Source organism: Peromyscus leucopus, chromosome 15 (assembly GCF_004664715.2).
Source record: "Peromyscus leucopus breed LL Stock chromosome 15, UCI_PerLeu_2.1, whole genome shotgun sequence".
Classification (NCBI taxonomy): domain Eukaryota; kingdom Metazoa; phylum Chordata; class Mammalia; order Rodentia; family Cricetidae; genus Peromyscus; species Peromyscus leucopus.
Window position 1 is genome coordinate 49,110,909 of NC_051076.1, and position 15,871 is coordinate 49,126,779.

The 15,871-nt window shown below is 36.1% G+C and overlaps 1 protein-coding gene across 7 annotated transcripts in view; it reads left to right on the forward strand.

Annotated features, from left to right (window-relative positions):
• The window catches only part of LOC114707193 (complement factor H-like), a 148,878-nt gene that overhangs the window by 113,150 nt on the left and 19,857 nt on the right, over positions 1-15,871 (forward strand). For 6 of the 7 annotated variants that reach the window (XM_037211350.1, XM_037211351.1, XM_037211349.1 and 3 more), the window contains 3 exons: positions 1,488-1,682; positions 11,589-11,771; positions 12,987-13,163. In XM_037211350.1, coding sequence (XP_037067245.1) covers positions 1,488-1,682; positions 11,589-11,771; positions 12,987-13,163 — 555 coding nt within the window. The remainder of the gene's footprint in view (positions 1-1,487; positions 1,683-11,588; positions 11,772-12,986; positions 13,164-15,871) is intronic. The other variant, XM_037211355.1, reaches the window with a different exon arrangement.

The following is a 15,871-nucleotide window of genomic DNA, read 5'->3' on the forward strand; positions in this document are numbered from 1 at the left end:
AGTTTTCTGTATGCTTCTTCTACTTTTAGACTCATCTGCTTCTTTAAGTTAGGAAAATTTCTTCTATGATTTTGTTGAAAATATTTTCTGTGCCTTTGACCTGTGCCTTCTCCTTCCTTTATTCCTGTTATTCTTAGAGTTTGTCTTTTCATAGTATCCTAGCTTCCCTCAATGTTTTGTGTCAGGAATGTTTTAGATTTCACATGTTCTTTGATTGATGTATCAATTTCTTTCAAATTGTCCTCAAAGCCTGTCCTCAAAGCCTGAGATTCTCCCTTACATCTTTTGGATTCTATTGGTGGAACTTGCCTCTGTAGTTCCTCTTCAAATTCCAAAAATATTCTCACCTAGTGAACGTTTTAAAACAAAGGTAATACACTTTTACTGAAGTTATGGTATCTTTTGATAGGATAGGAAACAAAAATGAATGATCTATGTAATAATAATTCTCAAAATGTTTGACATATGAGGGAAAATGTACAATTAAACACATTTTTGATGATTTAGTAATTATAACAGACTATGAAGCTATGACAATCTACCATCAGATGGTACTGTTAGATAGTTGTCAAAATGTGTACTTAAATGAAATGTGTTATACTAAAATAATAAATAATGTGAGGAAATGCAACTAGCCACAAAAATATGACTGACAGCCACAGATAAAATTTAGGATTAAAAACATGTCACACAAGGGCTAATTAGATGGTTGAGCAGGTTGAAACCATTTCCTGTGTAAGTATGAGGACCTACACTTGAAACCATTTGAATCAATCCTGTGACTGAAATCCTCTGAGTCCTCACCTAAGAGTCTCAGCTGAACTTCAGTTCCTGTTTCCTCACACCTTATATACCTTTCTCCACCCTTCTGTCACTTCTGGCATTAAAGGCATGTGTGCTTCCTGGTACTGGGATTAAAGGTGTGTGCCACCACTGCCTGGTTCCATTTCCAGTGTGGCCTTGAACAAAAAGAATGAGGAAACAACAGGAAATGTGTGTGCTTCTGTCAGCATTTGTTGGAATTCTTTTAACATATTAGATGAGGTCCCCTGAAGTAGAATCATCCTTCAAGGAAACTAATACTATTCTGATAATAATGTACTAATTATTTATCAATAAGAACATGAAAAGGAAAATTTTTTAATGAAACATGTCATATAAACTTGTTAATACAATTAACAATATGAAGTTATAATAGCTCACTATGATGCAAACACATTATATTTCTCTTCAAGTTCAAATTATAAATAAGCAGTTATCATAATGGATATTAAATATTCCTGACCCACCTCTCTGGTGAGCTGTAAGGGACAACTTGATTTCACAAGAAAAGGCATTCTCACATACTTCGGTTGTCTGAATTCCATTTGTCTCCTTCTCCCAGACATTGTCGACTCACACAGTTATTTTAATTCATAGAAAGCAATTCACTGATCAAATGGTTTGTCTCTGAATTTTTTTTCTCTCTGTTTTCTTTTTATTGCAAGTGAAACCATGTGATTTTCCACAAATCAAAAATGGAGGTTTATATAATGCAAAGAGCCTCAGACCCTACTTCCCAGCATCTATAGGAAAGCAATTCAGCTATTACTGTAACAGAGGATTTACGACTCCTTCAGGGACATTCTGGGACTACATTCACTGCACTGTGCAAGGGTGGGAGCTGGAAGTTCCATGCATCAGTAAGTCAATGTCTATATTAAATCATATCTAATTCTATCAAAAAGTAGGAAGAGAAGAACGAACACATACTTAATTATGTTTAAGTTACTCATGACAAAAATAAGACCAGGAGAACAGTTTATGTGCAAGAAAGACTAGTTTCTGTCCTTTGTGAGCAGCTCTTCAGGAAATGCACATCAAAAATAGGGACTATAAGAATGCTTTTTATTGTTTACACATTTTATTTATAAAAATTAAGAAAAATGGTACTCTTTTAAACATTGAGCATTGGTTTGATTTTGAATGTCACACATGCATTAAACTATAGTAAAGATAAGTTTTAATTTAGTTTTTAAATAAATGAATGCTTTTCATTTATCATCTTGTGGTCCTTAGGGCAATGTGGTTTCCATTATGTAGAGAACTGAGAGGAAGATATGTACAGGAACAGTCTGTAAGAGTCCAGTGTTATCCTGGCTACAGTCTTCCAAATGGTCAGGACACAATTACATGCACAGAGAATGGCTGGTCTCCTCAACCCAAATGCACCCCTGTTAGTAAGCAACTGCTGAGATCACAAGATGCTCTTGACTCCCCATTCCATCTATATTAACTGTGGCAAAATGCTTCTTTTAAAGTGTGTATAAATGTATACTGGTATACAGCAAAGTAAACACATCTATAAGCATTAGGCCATATAACAACAAAACATTTAGTAAACTTTTTTAATTTATAGTACTATAAACTTTGAGATCACTTTGCCATTTGACTCAAAACAATTATACAACTATAGTTCAAAATTAAACAAATATGATAATAGCTACACACATCATTCATATATTCAAGTAGTAACATGCCATTTTAAAGTTGTGATAATTATCTCTGAATTCTCTGTGATATGTAACTGGCAAGGGAATTCTGGGGAACTGTGCATTATCTTGTTTTCATGGTTTTCTCCAAACTCTCGACTAATATATGTTTGTGTCAAAGTTTTTTTCTTGGTCCATATCCTTGCAAATGATTGCATGTCACACTTTATACTCATGAATAAACATCTATAAATATTACAACATTATATTGTTGATATGCATGCATTTATTATGACTTGGGTTTCCAAAACCAGTCATAGGTAGGTCAATTTGGAGATAATCATTCTAATTTTTCAAATGCAATTTTTTTCTAATTCATACATTTGTAATTAGTTTGCTGGAATGTTAAGAATTATAAAAAAATCAATCTGTTTGAGTTGTACATATCACAATTGTTTTCTTTGTTTACTTCAAACTGTCAACTTCCTTTAAGTAACCTTATTTAGATTTGATTGAAATTATCAAATTTTCAAAACAATTTTGAAATAATTAATCACATAATAATACTGTGTTTTCCTATATATGAATGTGATATGTCTTTAAATATTTAATCTGGTTTTAAAATTTTGTCAAATGTCTTCTCTTATACCATTTTGCTGGCAAGAAACTTACCTTTATTCTTTTTTAGATAGCTTGGTCATTGTCTTACCTAAGGCTTTTATTGCTGTGAAGGGACACCATAACCATGGCAATTCTTTTCTTTTTCTTTTTTTTAATTATTAAGAAATTTTCTATCTACTTTACATACCAACCATGGATTCCCCCACAACTTTCTTTCCACCCCCCAACTTTCCCCCCAACCCACTCCCAATCCCCACATTACCCAAATCAAGGTCTTCCACTGGGAGTCAGCAGAGTCTGGCACACTCAGCTGAGGCAGGTCCAAGCCCCTCCCTGCTGCACCAAGGCTGTGCAAGGTGTCACACCCTAGACACTGGGCTCCACAAAGCTCACCCATGCACCAGAGATGGATCCCCAACCCCTTCCTGTGGGACCCCCCAAACAGTTCAAGCTAAACAACTGTCTCCCGTATCCAGAGGGCCTAGTCTAGTCCTATGGGGGCTCCATAGCTATTAGTCCACAGTTCATGGGTTTCCACTAGTGTGGCTAGTCATCTCTGCATGTTTTCCCATCATGATCTCAAAGTACCCTGCCACAGAATCCCTCCTCTCTCTCATCTATTGGATTCCCAGAGCTCAACTTAGCTCCCGAACATGGATCTCTGTATCTGCTTCCAACAGTCACTAGATAAAAGTTCCATGATAACAAACAGTTAGGGTATTCACTAGTCCGGGCACCAGAGTAGACTAGTCCAGGCACCCTCTTGATCATTGCCAGTAGTCCAAGGCGGGATCATCCTTGTGAATTCCTGAGAACTTCCCCAGCACCCTACCTCTTCCTATTCCCATGATGTCTTCATTTATCATGGTATCTCTTTCCTTGCTCTCCCACTCTGTCCCTGGTCCAACTCAAACCTCCCATTTCCATATGTTCTCATCCCCCATTCTTTGCCTTCCATTACTGCCACACACTCCCAGTTTGCTCATATAGATCTCATCTATTTCTCCTTCACTGGGCAATCTATGTGTCCTTCTAGGGTAGTCATTGTTAGCTAGCTTCTCTGCAGCTATGTGTTGTAATTTGGTTATCCTTTGCGTTACATCTCATACCCACTTATGAGTGAGCACATATCATGTTTGTCCTTCTGAGTCTGTGTTACCTCACTCAGGATGATATTTTCTAGTTCCATCCATTTGCCTGCAAACTTCATGATACCATTGCTTTTTTTTAACTGCTGAGTAGTACTCCATTGTGTATATGTGCCACATTTTCTTTACCCATTCTTTAGTTGAGGGGCATCTAGGTTGTTTCCAGGTTCTGGCTATTACAAATAATGCTGTTGTGAACATAGTTGAGCACGTGTCCATGTGGAAGGATTGAGGATTCCTTGGGTATATGCCCAAAAGTGGTATAGCTAGGACTTGAAGAAGACTGATTCTGAATTTTCTGAGAAACCACCATACTGATTTCCAGAGTAGCTATACAAGTTTGCATTCCCACCAAGAGTGGAGGAGTGTTCCCCTTATTCCACATCCTCTCCAACATAAGTTATCTTCAGTGTTTTTTATCTTAGCCATTCTGATAGGTGTAAGATGGTATCTGAGTTGTTTTGATTTGCATTTCCCTAATGACTAAGGATGTTGAGCAATTCCTTAAATGTCTTTCAGCCATTTGAGATTCTTCTGTTGAGAATTCTCTGTTAAGTTCTGTAGCCCATTTTCACTGGATTGTTCAGTATTTTGAAATCTAGTTTCTTGAGTTCTTTATATATTTTTGAGATTAGCCCTCTGTCAAATGTGGGGTTGATGAAGATATTTCCTATTCTGTAGGCTGTCATTTTGCCTTATTGATCATGTCCATTGCCCTACAAAAGCTTCTCAGTTTCAGGAGGTCCCATTTATTAATTGATTCTCTCAGTGTCTGTGATACTGATGTTATATTTAGGAAGTGTCCGCCTGTGCCAATGCATTCAAGACTACTTCCTACTTTCTCTTCTATTAGGTTCAGTGTAAATGGATTTATGTTGAGGTCTTTGATCCACTTGGACTTGAGTTTTGGGCAAGGCAACAAAAATGAATCTCTTTGCAATCTTCTACATGTTGACATCCAGTTATGCCAGCACCATTTGTTGAAAATGCTTTCTTTTTCCATGGTACAGCTTTTGCTTCTTTGTCAAAAATCAGATGTTCATAAGTGTGTGGATTAATGTCAGGGTCTTCAATTTGATTCCATTGGGCCACATGTCAATTTTTATGCCAGTACCAAGCTGTTACTATAGCTCTATAGTAGAGCTTGATGTCAGGGTTCATGATACCTCCAGAGGTTGCTTTATTATATAGGATTCCTTTAGCTATCTGATTTTTTTCCCATATATAGTATTGTTTATAAAGTATAAAGTATTGTTCTTTCCAGGTCTGTGAAGAATTGTGTTGGGATTTTGATGGGGATTGCATTGCATATGTAGATTTCTTTTGGTAAGATTGTCATTTTTACTATGTTAATCCCACCTATCCATGAGCATGGGAGATCATTCCATTTTCTGAGATCTTCTTCAATTTCTTTCTTCAGAGACTTAAAGTTCTTATCATATAGGTCTTTCACTTGCTTAGTTAGAGTTACTCCAAGATATTTTATGTTATTTGTGGCTATTGTAAAGGGTGATGTTTCTCTTATTTCTTTCTCAGCCCCTTTTTCATTTGTATATAGGAGAGCTACTTATTTTTTTTGAGTTAATCTTGTATCCTGCCACATTACTGAAGGTGTTTATCAGCTGTAGGAGTTCCTTGGTAGAAATTTTGGGTCTCTTATGTATACTAGAATATCATCTGCAAATAGGAAAAGTTTGACTTCTTCCTTTCCAATTTATATCCCCTTGATCTCCTTTTGTTGTCTTATTGCTCTAGCTAGAACTTCAAGTACACACATACACACACATACACACACACACACACACACACACACACACACACACACCTCTAAGTTTCTCTTTAAATTCTTTTCAAAAGTTGGAAACTTAGCTGGGTGGGATCTTGCCCTGAGGTCACCACTCCATTTATTTCATTTCTTAATCTTTTTATCTCCTCTATTCCACTTCCTGGTGACCCTTTTCTCAATCTGTACACTTTATATTTTTATTTGCTCAGCTTCTTCATTATAAATCTTCATTGGAGTTACCACTAATAACTATACAACAGAATCTTTACTAGGCTGTTTTGAGATTTCCTCTACCAACAGAATTAATCTGAAACTTCACTTAAGGCTCATGTAGACTCTTGGGACAAGGGTAAAAAGCAGCCACATTTTTCACCAAAATATTACAAGAATGATCTTTAAGACACATACTAAAATTATTTTTATCTGAAACCAGTTGAGCCAACATGTCACAGTTCAAATAACTCAAATAACCGATGTCTTCCATGTTCCATACTAGTATGGCCCATTAAGCAGTGCTTAAAGCATCCATTGCTTTCCTAACCCAAAGAACCAAAGTCCAAATTTCTCCAAACCAAAACATGATCAGGCTTATCACAGCAATACCCCTGTCCCTGCTACCAACTTCTGTCTCAGTTAGGATTCCTAGTGCTGTGAAGGGACACCAGGACCATAGCAACTCTTATAAAAGAAAACATTTAATTGGGGTGGCTTGCTTACAGTTTCAGAAGTGTATTCCATTATCATCATGGTGTGACATGGCAGCATGCAGGCAGACATGGTACTGGAGAAGGAGCTAAGAATCCTACATGTTCCAGGCAACAGGAAGTGCTCTGAGTGTCACACTGAGGGAATCCTGAGTGAAGGAGACCTCAAAGACTACTCCCACAGTGACAAAATTTCTCCAACAAGGTTTCATCTACTTCAATAAGGCCACATGTTGTAGCTAGAGTTTTCCTGCCTTGCCCATAGTCAGCAAAAATAATTGTCTCCTGCCAGTCCCATAGCTGCTAAGACCCAACCAAGTAAACACAGAGACTTATATTGCTTCAAACTGTATGGCATGGCAGGCTTCTTACTAACTGTTATTATAGCTTAAATTAATCCATTTCTACAAATCTATACCCTGCCACGCGGCTGGTGGCTTACTGGCATCTTTTCATTCTGTTTGTCCTGGCGGCGTCTGGCTGTGTCTCCTTCTGCCTTCCTGTTCTTTTATTTCTCCTCTCTGTTAGTCCTGCCTATACTTCCTGCCTAGCCACGGCCAATCAGTATTTTATTTATTGACCAATCAGAGCAACTTGACATAGAGACCATCCCCCAGCACAGCCAAGTGCAGACCATCTCAGACACCTGCATTCAGGCCCATGGTCCTAATCATCCTCTATGCGGACCTGCTGAGTAAAGTCACGAGGAACCCGAGAACGGGCTCCCACAGGACATACAGAACATCCCACAGCAACACGTTCTAATAATGCCACTCCTTTGGGGGCCTTTTTTGAAACCACTCACATATGTTATGTATTTATCTTTAAGAATTTTTATCTTCTGTGATTTAAAATTCTATGTGATTACTGTTAGTGACAAGTTTAAAATTTATACTGAATTTTTATGATAGTCTTTCCTTTATTCTAGTTTTGTTCTTACACTTAATTTTACATATTCTTTCTTGAATCTTTGTTATTTGGGCTTATTTATATGAACATAGTCCTTTTTCATATTTCTGTGGATTTTCGCTTTTTTTTATCCTATCCAGGTAGATTACTTTGCATATTACTTTCTTATTTCAAGTAACTCAACAAGCTCTTAAAACAACTGACATCTTTACATTCCAAAGATTCAACTTTGAATAAATTTTTTTAAATCAAGGAATTAGTTCAGTTCACACATATTTAGTGTTCAGGTCATTGAAAATTGAGTGGGTTTATATGACTACAACCCCATCAATCTAGAACAAGTTTAAACTCTTTAGCAATTTCTCTTGTTCCCTTCCTTTTCAGTCTATGATCAACTCCACCACTCTAGGTAACAACTTGTCTTTTCTTCCAGCAGTGTTGAGTTTTACTATAAGATATCAATAGATTTCTGCATCATTTTTTCTAACTTAATTCCATTACTTCTCAGTAGAATATCTGTGTCACTCTCCCATCTTAAGTCTTGGATAATAACTAATTTTTATTATGTAAAGATGTATCTTCACATAGATATATCATATATATATTATATACCACTAGTTAACATTTTGGCTGCTTTTAATTGTGATAATTTTTTAGCTATTTATGAAAATTGAACATAAGTCATTATATTTTAATTTATAAAATACTTCTTAAACAAATATCTAAAGCTGAAATTAGTGAGAACTGTCTCATGTGTACAGCTGTGAGAATCTGGCATGTGGATTTTAAGGCTATTTGGAATATTCTGCATCCATAAACAGCAATGAACAAGGCTTCCAGGTGACTTCGTTTCCCCTAAACATCAGGAGAATTGAGTTTTAGATTCTAAAACATCAGCAAGGAGTATATTATCATACTTTAATTTTGTCTATCTTGGAGACTATTAATAGCAGTCACCTAAAAATCCTGTTAATTGAATGTTTTATTGTATAACTTATGAATATTTTCATGCATGACCTGGCTCATCATGAGTTTCTAACAGTTGTTTTCTGTATATGTATTTTTATACTCAATGAGATCTAAGTAAATACTATTTGTGATTTATTTTTGTTTATATTGAACACTTAAAGTTATTTTAATTATTGAGATTATCTTTTTTATACTTACTTGAAGATTTCATACAATGTGTTTTGATCATGTTCACCCATCCTGAACTACTCTCACCCTTCTACACCCACCCAACTTTGTATCCTTTTCTTTTCTTTTTTCCTTCTTAAACCAACTAATAAAGTCCAATATCTGATGTATTTATATTCTTGGATACGCAGTATTATAATGGAGAGTGGCTGATCTACCAGTGGTATGCTCTTAAAGAAATAATAATCTCCTTTACCAATAGCTATTGATTGTCGATAACTCTTCAGCTAGGGTGGGAATCTGTGCCATCTTCCCTCCTTGTGCTGGAATTGGTCTGTCCTGAAGCCACCTTGATAGTGTACCTCATTAATCTTTTGATACTTTGGAATTCTAGTCCAGTGCTCTTTGTCTTCCAATACTTGTCATGGGTAATTTTCAACTATAAACCTGTTTCCACATTTTTTTACTGTCTAACACTCTGTTTTTCTTTTATTTATAATTGTATTACTTTCCTTTACAAGATCATATAACTTCCTTAGTTTTCCTGCTGAGAGCTGCTGGTGGCAATGTCTTTACCAGAGGGCTTGGGAATATACAGCAGGTGAAAACTAGTATTTAACAGGTCAACCCACTAGACGAATATCTCTCCGTTGGGGAGCCCCACTAGGCAAAGTCTGTAGGGTCTCTGACTGTGGAAACCGGTTTGTCTGTCTGTAACTTTCTCATGTGACACTACTTACCTCCCTAAAAAGAACAGCTGTGGGGTTCTTTCCACAGACCATTGGTAGTGTCTTATAACTGGGCATATATTTGTGGATATATATATATATATAACTGTGGATGATTGAGAAAGATGATTTCTGCCTAAGCTGTATAGGATAAGAAGCTGTATAAGAATATTTTTCTTAACTGACACAGTAAAGTAACATTATTGTCAGTCACAAAGACAGCTAATTTTAGATTTCAGAACAAATTCAAAACAGACTAGCTGCTCCTGCAGAGAATACACAAACAGAATTCCACATGTTTATTAATGAATCAAGGTCAGAACTGAAGCAAAAGCAACTTTGGTAGACATAACCCCCTGCAGTAATTCTCTTGATGCATGTACCCCTACCACTCTAGGTTCAGTCAACTACCGCTATTGTTAAGTACTGAATTTCAATGTTGTTCTCTGTCTGGGAAAGAGCTAAGATGTGCTTGGCCAAGTGTTACTCACTGGTTAGTCAGTGCAACCATCATAACCTGAGAAAAACTGTGCGACTTATCATATGTTATGAGAATGGGTCAGACCCTGAAAATGTAACATATAATTGTTCAGAGTTTGGCTGTGAGGAGAAGAAGAAGAAGAAATGTGAGAGTAAGATGAGAGAATGAATGAGTGAGAAAATTAATGAGTCAAGAGTGATGTAATAACATGTGAAGGAATGTAGCAGAGTAGAGAAAAGAAATGTGTATAGAAGAGAGATGTGGAGCTATGTAAGAAAGAGATGTCAAGGAAAATGAAGATGTGTAGATAAGAGATGTAACTGTGCAAAGGAGGTATGTGGCTGTGTGAAGAATGTATGGAGAGTGCAACAATGTGGAATGTATCTATGTGGAGACAGAGACATTTTCAGAAAGAATTTTTTAAAGACGAAATAAAAAAGAAAGTTAGCACCAGAAAGCATGTGTGTTTCCTTATTTACCTGTCAGGAAGATAGAAAGTTATTTCTAAAGACCCTCAGATTAAAAAAAGTTTCCTAAAGCCCTCGCTACTCAGATGTCTTCTATTCACAACCATGGGGCAGTTCTCAGGAGTTGGCCTCCCACGGACTGCATTATCTTCCCTTGTCTAACTTCTGCTTGATCTCCTTTCATCATTCTAGGTTTTCAAAATTTGTGCTTATGTTGCTATTTACTTTTTTTCTAAGTACACAAAGTGAAAACATTTATTGTTTTTTATTCTTCATTCTTTTCCAGCTCTTTGATGGTGTTCCTGTCCCTTCACTACATAGCACAACCTCCTAATGTTTATCCTATGTTTACAGTAGTATTTATATAAAATAGTCAATGTTTTCTCCCTTGATTTCCTACTTATCCACAAATAAGAAAATATGCGTTTTCAGAAGAAATCTAGTAATTGTGAGAAGTATACTGCTATACTGTTTTAAAAATAATTTTTCATGCAATGAATCTATATCTGGTACATTCACAATGAAACATTATTTAGCTTACAAAAATGAAATTAATAAACTTGCTTTTAAACATTCAAGTTCATTTGCACAAGTTTTGAGAAGGCATCATCTTGGCATAAGAACATTGAATAAACATATTATTTGTCCTGAACTTCTTTGAACTTTGAACATCCATTGTTTTTTAGGCATGCAGTTATGAGGACATTTCAAACTCTTGGTACTGGAATCTGTAACACCTATGTATTTTACAAGATCATCATCCAAATACAGAAACTCTAATTGGATAAATGAGCTCTATACATCTAAAAGAGCCAATTTACTCTTGGGTTTAAAGAAAAATACAAGAAAACACATTTTCAAGAGTTCAGACATTCTGAAGGATTATGGATTCTCTTGGACAAAAAATAAAATTTTGTGACTGATCTAAATCTTGCTTGGTTAGAAAAAAATTTTCAGAGAGGATTATGGCATATCTTTAAAACTATGATTAGTTTTCTTCAACCCAGTAATGCAAATTATTTTGATTAACCAAGACATCACATATAAATGTCCAATGGCTATTTTTATAATTTTTACATTGTGAATCCTTAAGCTACTGAGCATGCACTCATTTTTCTTACTCTTTTCCCTTTTAGAGACATGTTCAAAGTCAGATATTGAAATTGAGAATGGATTTTTTTCTGAATCTGATCTTATATATGCTCTAAATAAAAAAACACAGTTTAAGTGCAAACAGGGATATGTAACGGCAAGTGGAGAAACATCAGGACCAATTACCTGCCTCCAAAATGGATGGTCAGCTCAACCTTCATGTATTAGTGAGTACTTCATGATATTCCTGCCATTATATTGGTGATGTATAAGAATTTAGTTTTATTTTCCTTTTATGTGGCTGATTGGCTGATGCTATTTCATTTGAAAGATGAGTTTTAAACTTCAAGAAAGAATACACACAACTATTTGTTTTTCCTTTTGGACTCATTCCTGTATTGTTGAATATCAGTTCATTTCCCTTTTCAATGCTCTAAAATATATAATTTTAAATCCAGTGAAGGATTCCTTGACTGGCTGCATTTTTAAAAGGTATTCTGCCTTGAATATCAAAGCCTTTTCTCCTATATATAAGGTAAAGTTTCTAAGGAATATATATCTCCATGTTTTAAATCCCAGAATATGTAATAACTTTATAATATGTAACTATCAGTTACAGTCTATCTCAGAACATTTCCCTCCTAAGAATATTTCGCCAAATATCTTGATATTGAAAAGAAAGAAATGTTTCCATGTAGTAGGAAATTTTGCTTTTTTAAAAGTTTTTCTTGTCTTGTATTTTATGAAGTTTTTCTAAAAATAATAATTAGTTCAGCTTATCTTTCTTATCACAAAGAAGCCAGTGGTATTTTTCAAGAACTATTCAACATGCCTTAAATGAAATGGCAATTTAAGACAGTCACTAATTTCTTAATTTTTATTTTCTTAAATCTATTGTACTTTCACAGTATCTAGTAAAGGAAAAGCAATTAAGGTTATTTACATGAAATATTCATTTATATTAAATTATAATTAAGGCTTTACTGGATTTTCTTATTGTGAAAGAGAAAATCTTTGCTATAATACAATAAATGCACCTGTACAAAATTCAGGTAATCAACGTTTCTATATTTTATGAGTCATTTTAACTACTAAATATGTGACCTGAATTCACAAAATGCTGCCCTACAAAACACATATGAACGTGTTTACTTACTTGTAGTATGGGATAAGTATAAGAAAATTTGAGCTGAGAAACTATTTTAAATAATATTTTTAAAAAGCTTAAGTGGGCTTATAAATACAATATAATAGTGTGTTTTTCATTTTAATAAATGTTTCAGTTGGTCTGTTTCAGTTACTGTTGGTCTTCTAAGGATGTTTTTATATAGTATTTAATTTGTTTTTGCATATTAACCTATGAATACTTGGTTCTCATGAGAATTACTCAGATTGTCCATTGACACATTAGAAATGAAATCTTCTGTTCTATTTTTCATTAGAGTCTTGTGATCGGCCTATATTTGAGAATTCTGGAACTAAAAGTAATAGCACATGGTTTAAACTCAATGACAAATTGGACTATGAATGCCACACTGGATATGAAAACAAACATAAAAATGCCAAAGGCTCCATAACATGTAATTATGATGGATGGTCTGATAAACCCTCATGCTATGGTGAGTATTATTTTCCCTTGAATTTTATAAAAAAAAAAAAAAAACTAAATATTTATATGTTACTTAAAAAATGAATTTCCTAGACTCTTCTTTCTTATTTAGTGTAAACTGGGAGAAAGAAATATCTGAAAGGCTGAAGATGATCATAATTGCTTTTATTGTTTCATCATATTCATTTATTTATCCTGTGCATTCATTCATGCATGCGTGTGTTTTTAGAGGTGTTCACACTGAATGAAAAAAAAAAGACAAAACAAGGACATGACTGTTCCTAGGTATGGGAGGAGTAAGTTTATTGTAGATATGAGGGAGAAAACAGCCAGAGGCATCTGGAAGGGTCCAGGCTGAATCAGGCAATGAGAGGTGTGGGAGAGCAAGACAGGAAGAGAAGAGAGAGGGAGCAAAGAGAGTACCTGGGAACCCAGAAACTCAGAAAGAAAGAAATCATGTAGCCAAAATGGCTGGGTTATCTATAGAAGAGTAAATGGAACAGGGCAGTGAAACTCAGGTTCTGCAGAGGTTGTTTGCAGAGGAATGTACTGAGAGGAGTCAGGCCTTTGTAACAACTGTTGGTGATGCTGAGACTGGTCAGTATCTCCTTTGATATGTTCACTAGGCACCTGAGTTAGCCATGCATCCTGAGTTTGAGAGCTAACACACACCACAGTGCACATGTAGATGTCAGAGAGCCTATGAGGGTCAGCTTCCTCCTTTCATCATGGGACTCCCAGGGATTGAACTCAGGTCTCCAGACTTGGAGGCCAGCACTAACACTTACTGATCCATCTCATTAGCCTGATAATGCATTTTAAAATAATTCATTCTTCAAGTGTAATTGGCACATGCTTGTGGTTCCAGCACGTAGGAGCTGGGCACAGGAGGGGTTACATTTAAGGACATGTTGGAATACATATCGAGTCTCTGCTTCCAAAAACAAGCAAACAAATATATGAAATTAATCTTTCGTTTTTATGACTTGTATATTTCACATATCTCTGATTAAAGCATAATTGTTTTATTATCATAAATGAAAGCTCTTAATTATTTAAACTAGGTCTCACTTATCAAAATTATGATTTGGGTATGAAATACAGTCATCCAAACATGAACAATGTGAAGGAAGAGAAGTAGAAATAAAAAATTAAAAGAATAGCAGCAGAGACTATGAAACGCTTAAGGGTCAACTCAAACGGAAATCATTAAGGTTGTCTACACCTGGCAGGGTGGTACACACCTCTCATTTTAGCCCTTGTGAGGTAGAAGTATGAAGGTCTTCAGTTCTACACCAGTCTGGGTAATGGGACTCTAGTCAGCCTGAACATGGCAAACATGGTTCTGCCAGTCTTTGCCCTTCCCCATTCCCTCTGCCTCCCAAAAAACAATTTGATTATACTCCTAAAGCTAGTCACCAAAGTCTATTCCCTTACTTGGCCACTTCCTAATTCTGAGGCTGACTACCAAGGTCCATTATCAAAGTATTGAAATCCAGCAATCAAAACCCCCTTTGGCTCACTTAATTGACAAGCCCAATTAAAATCAAACACTTCATGCTAACAAAGGGTTTCCCCTTTTACCTTTATAAACCGCCATCTTCCTATGTGCCATGTCTGTCTTCTTTCTATACAGAGGTAGTTCTTCCCCAAAACCCCCATGCCATTCCCATTTTCCCTCATTCCCTTCCTTTCCTTCTTTGTTGCCTGTCTTTTATTTGCTGTCTTTGTCATTTTACTTCTTGCCCTTTTCCCCCTGGAGCAAATAAATTTTCTTTATGCAGAGAATTGGGTCTTGAGCTGACTTCAAGGTTCCCTGCACTGGGCTACATAGGAGGACCTATCATAAACAAATACAAACAAGTGATCCCTAAATTTAAAAAAAAAAATCAAACTAAACAAATGGTGATCATTAATTTCTCTCTGACTATACACAGCTCAACATTATGAAATCACAGCTTTCTTTTTTCTTCATCAACAAATTTTTTATTTATTTTACATACCAATTACAGATCCCTCTCTTATCACTCCTCCCTTTCCCCCAACATTCATCCCCAACTTATACCCCATCTCCTCCTCAAAAAAGGTAAGACCTCCCATGAGGAGTACATTCAGTAGAGGCAGGTCTAAGACCTTCCCCTGCAGGGACCCCATGAGCAGATCAAGCTACACAACTGTCTCACTAGGCAGAGGGCCTAGTCCAGTCCCATGCAGGCTCCACAGCTGTTGATCTAAATTTCATGAGTTCCCATTAGCTTGCTTTGGTTGTCTCTGTAGGTTTCCTCTTCATGATCTTGATGCCCCTTGCTCATAGGATCCCTCCTCCCTCTCATTGACTGGACTCCTGGAGTTCCTGGAGCTTGCCTAGTGCTTGACTGTGGGTTTTTACATTTGCTTCCATCTGTTACTGGATGAAGGCTCTATGATGACAGGGTAGTCACCAGTTTGATTACTGGTAGGCCAGCACAAGCACCCTCGCCACTATTTCTAGTATTCTAAGGTGGGGTCATCCTCATGGATTCCTGGGAACTTCTCAAGCATCCAGTCTCTTCCTATCCCCATGATGTCTCCCTTTACCAAGGTATCTCTTTCATTGGAAATCAGGGCTTTCTATAACACAATGGAATACTAAATGAGAATACAAAGGCAGGACTATTAGTTGAGTTGGACAATACTTGGCTAGCCCAAAGCCTAAGGGTCAGTCCTAGAATTAAAAAG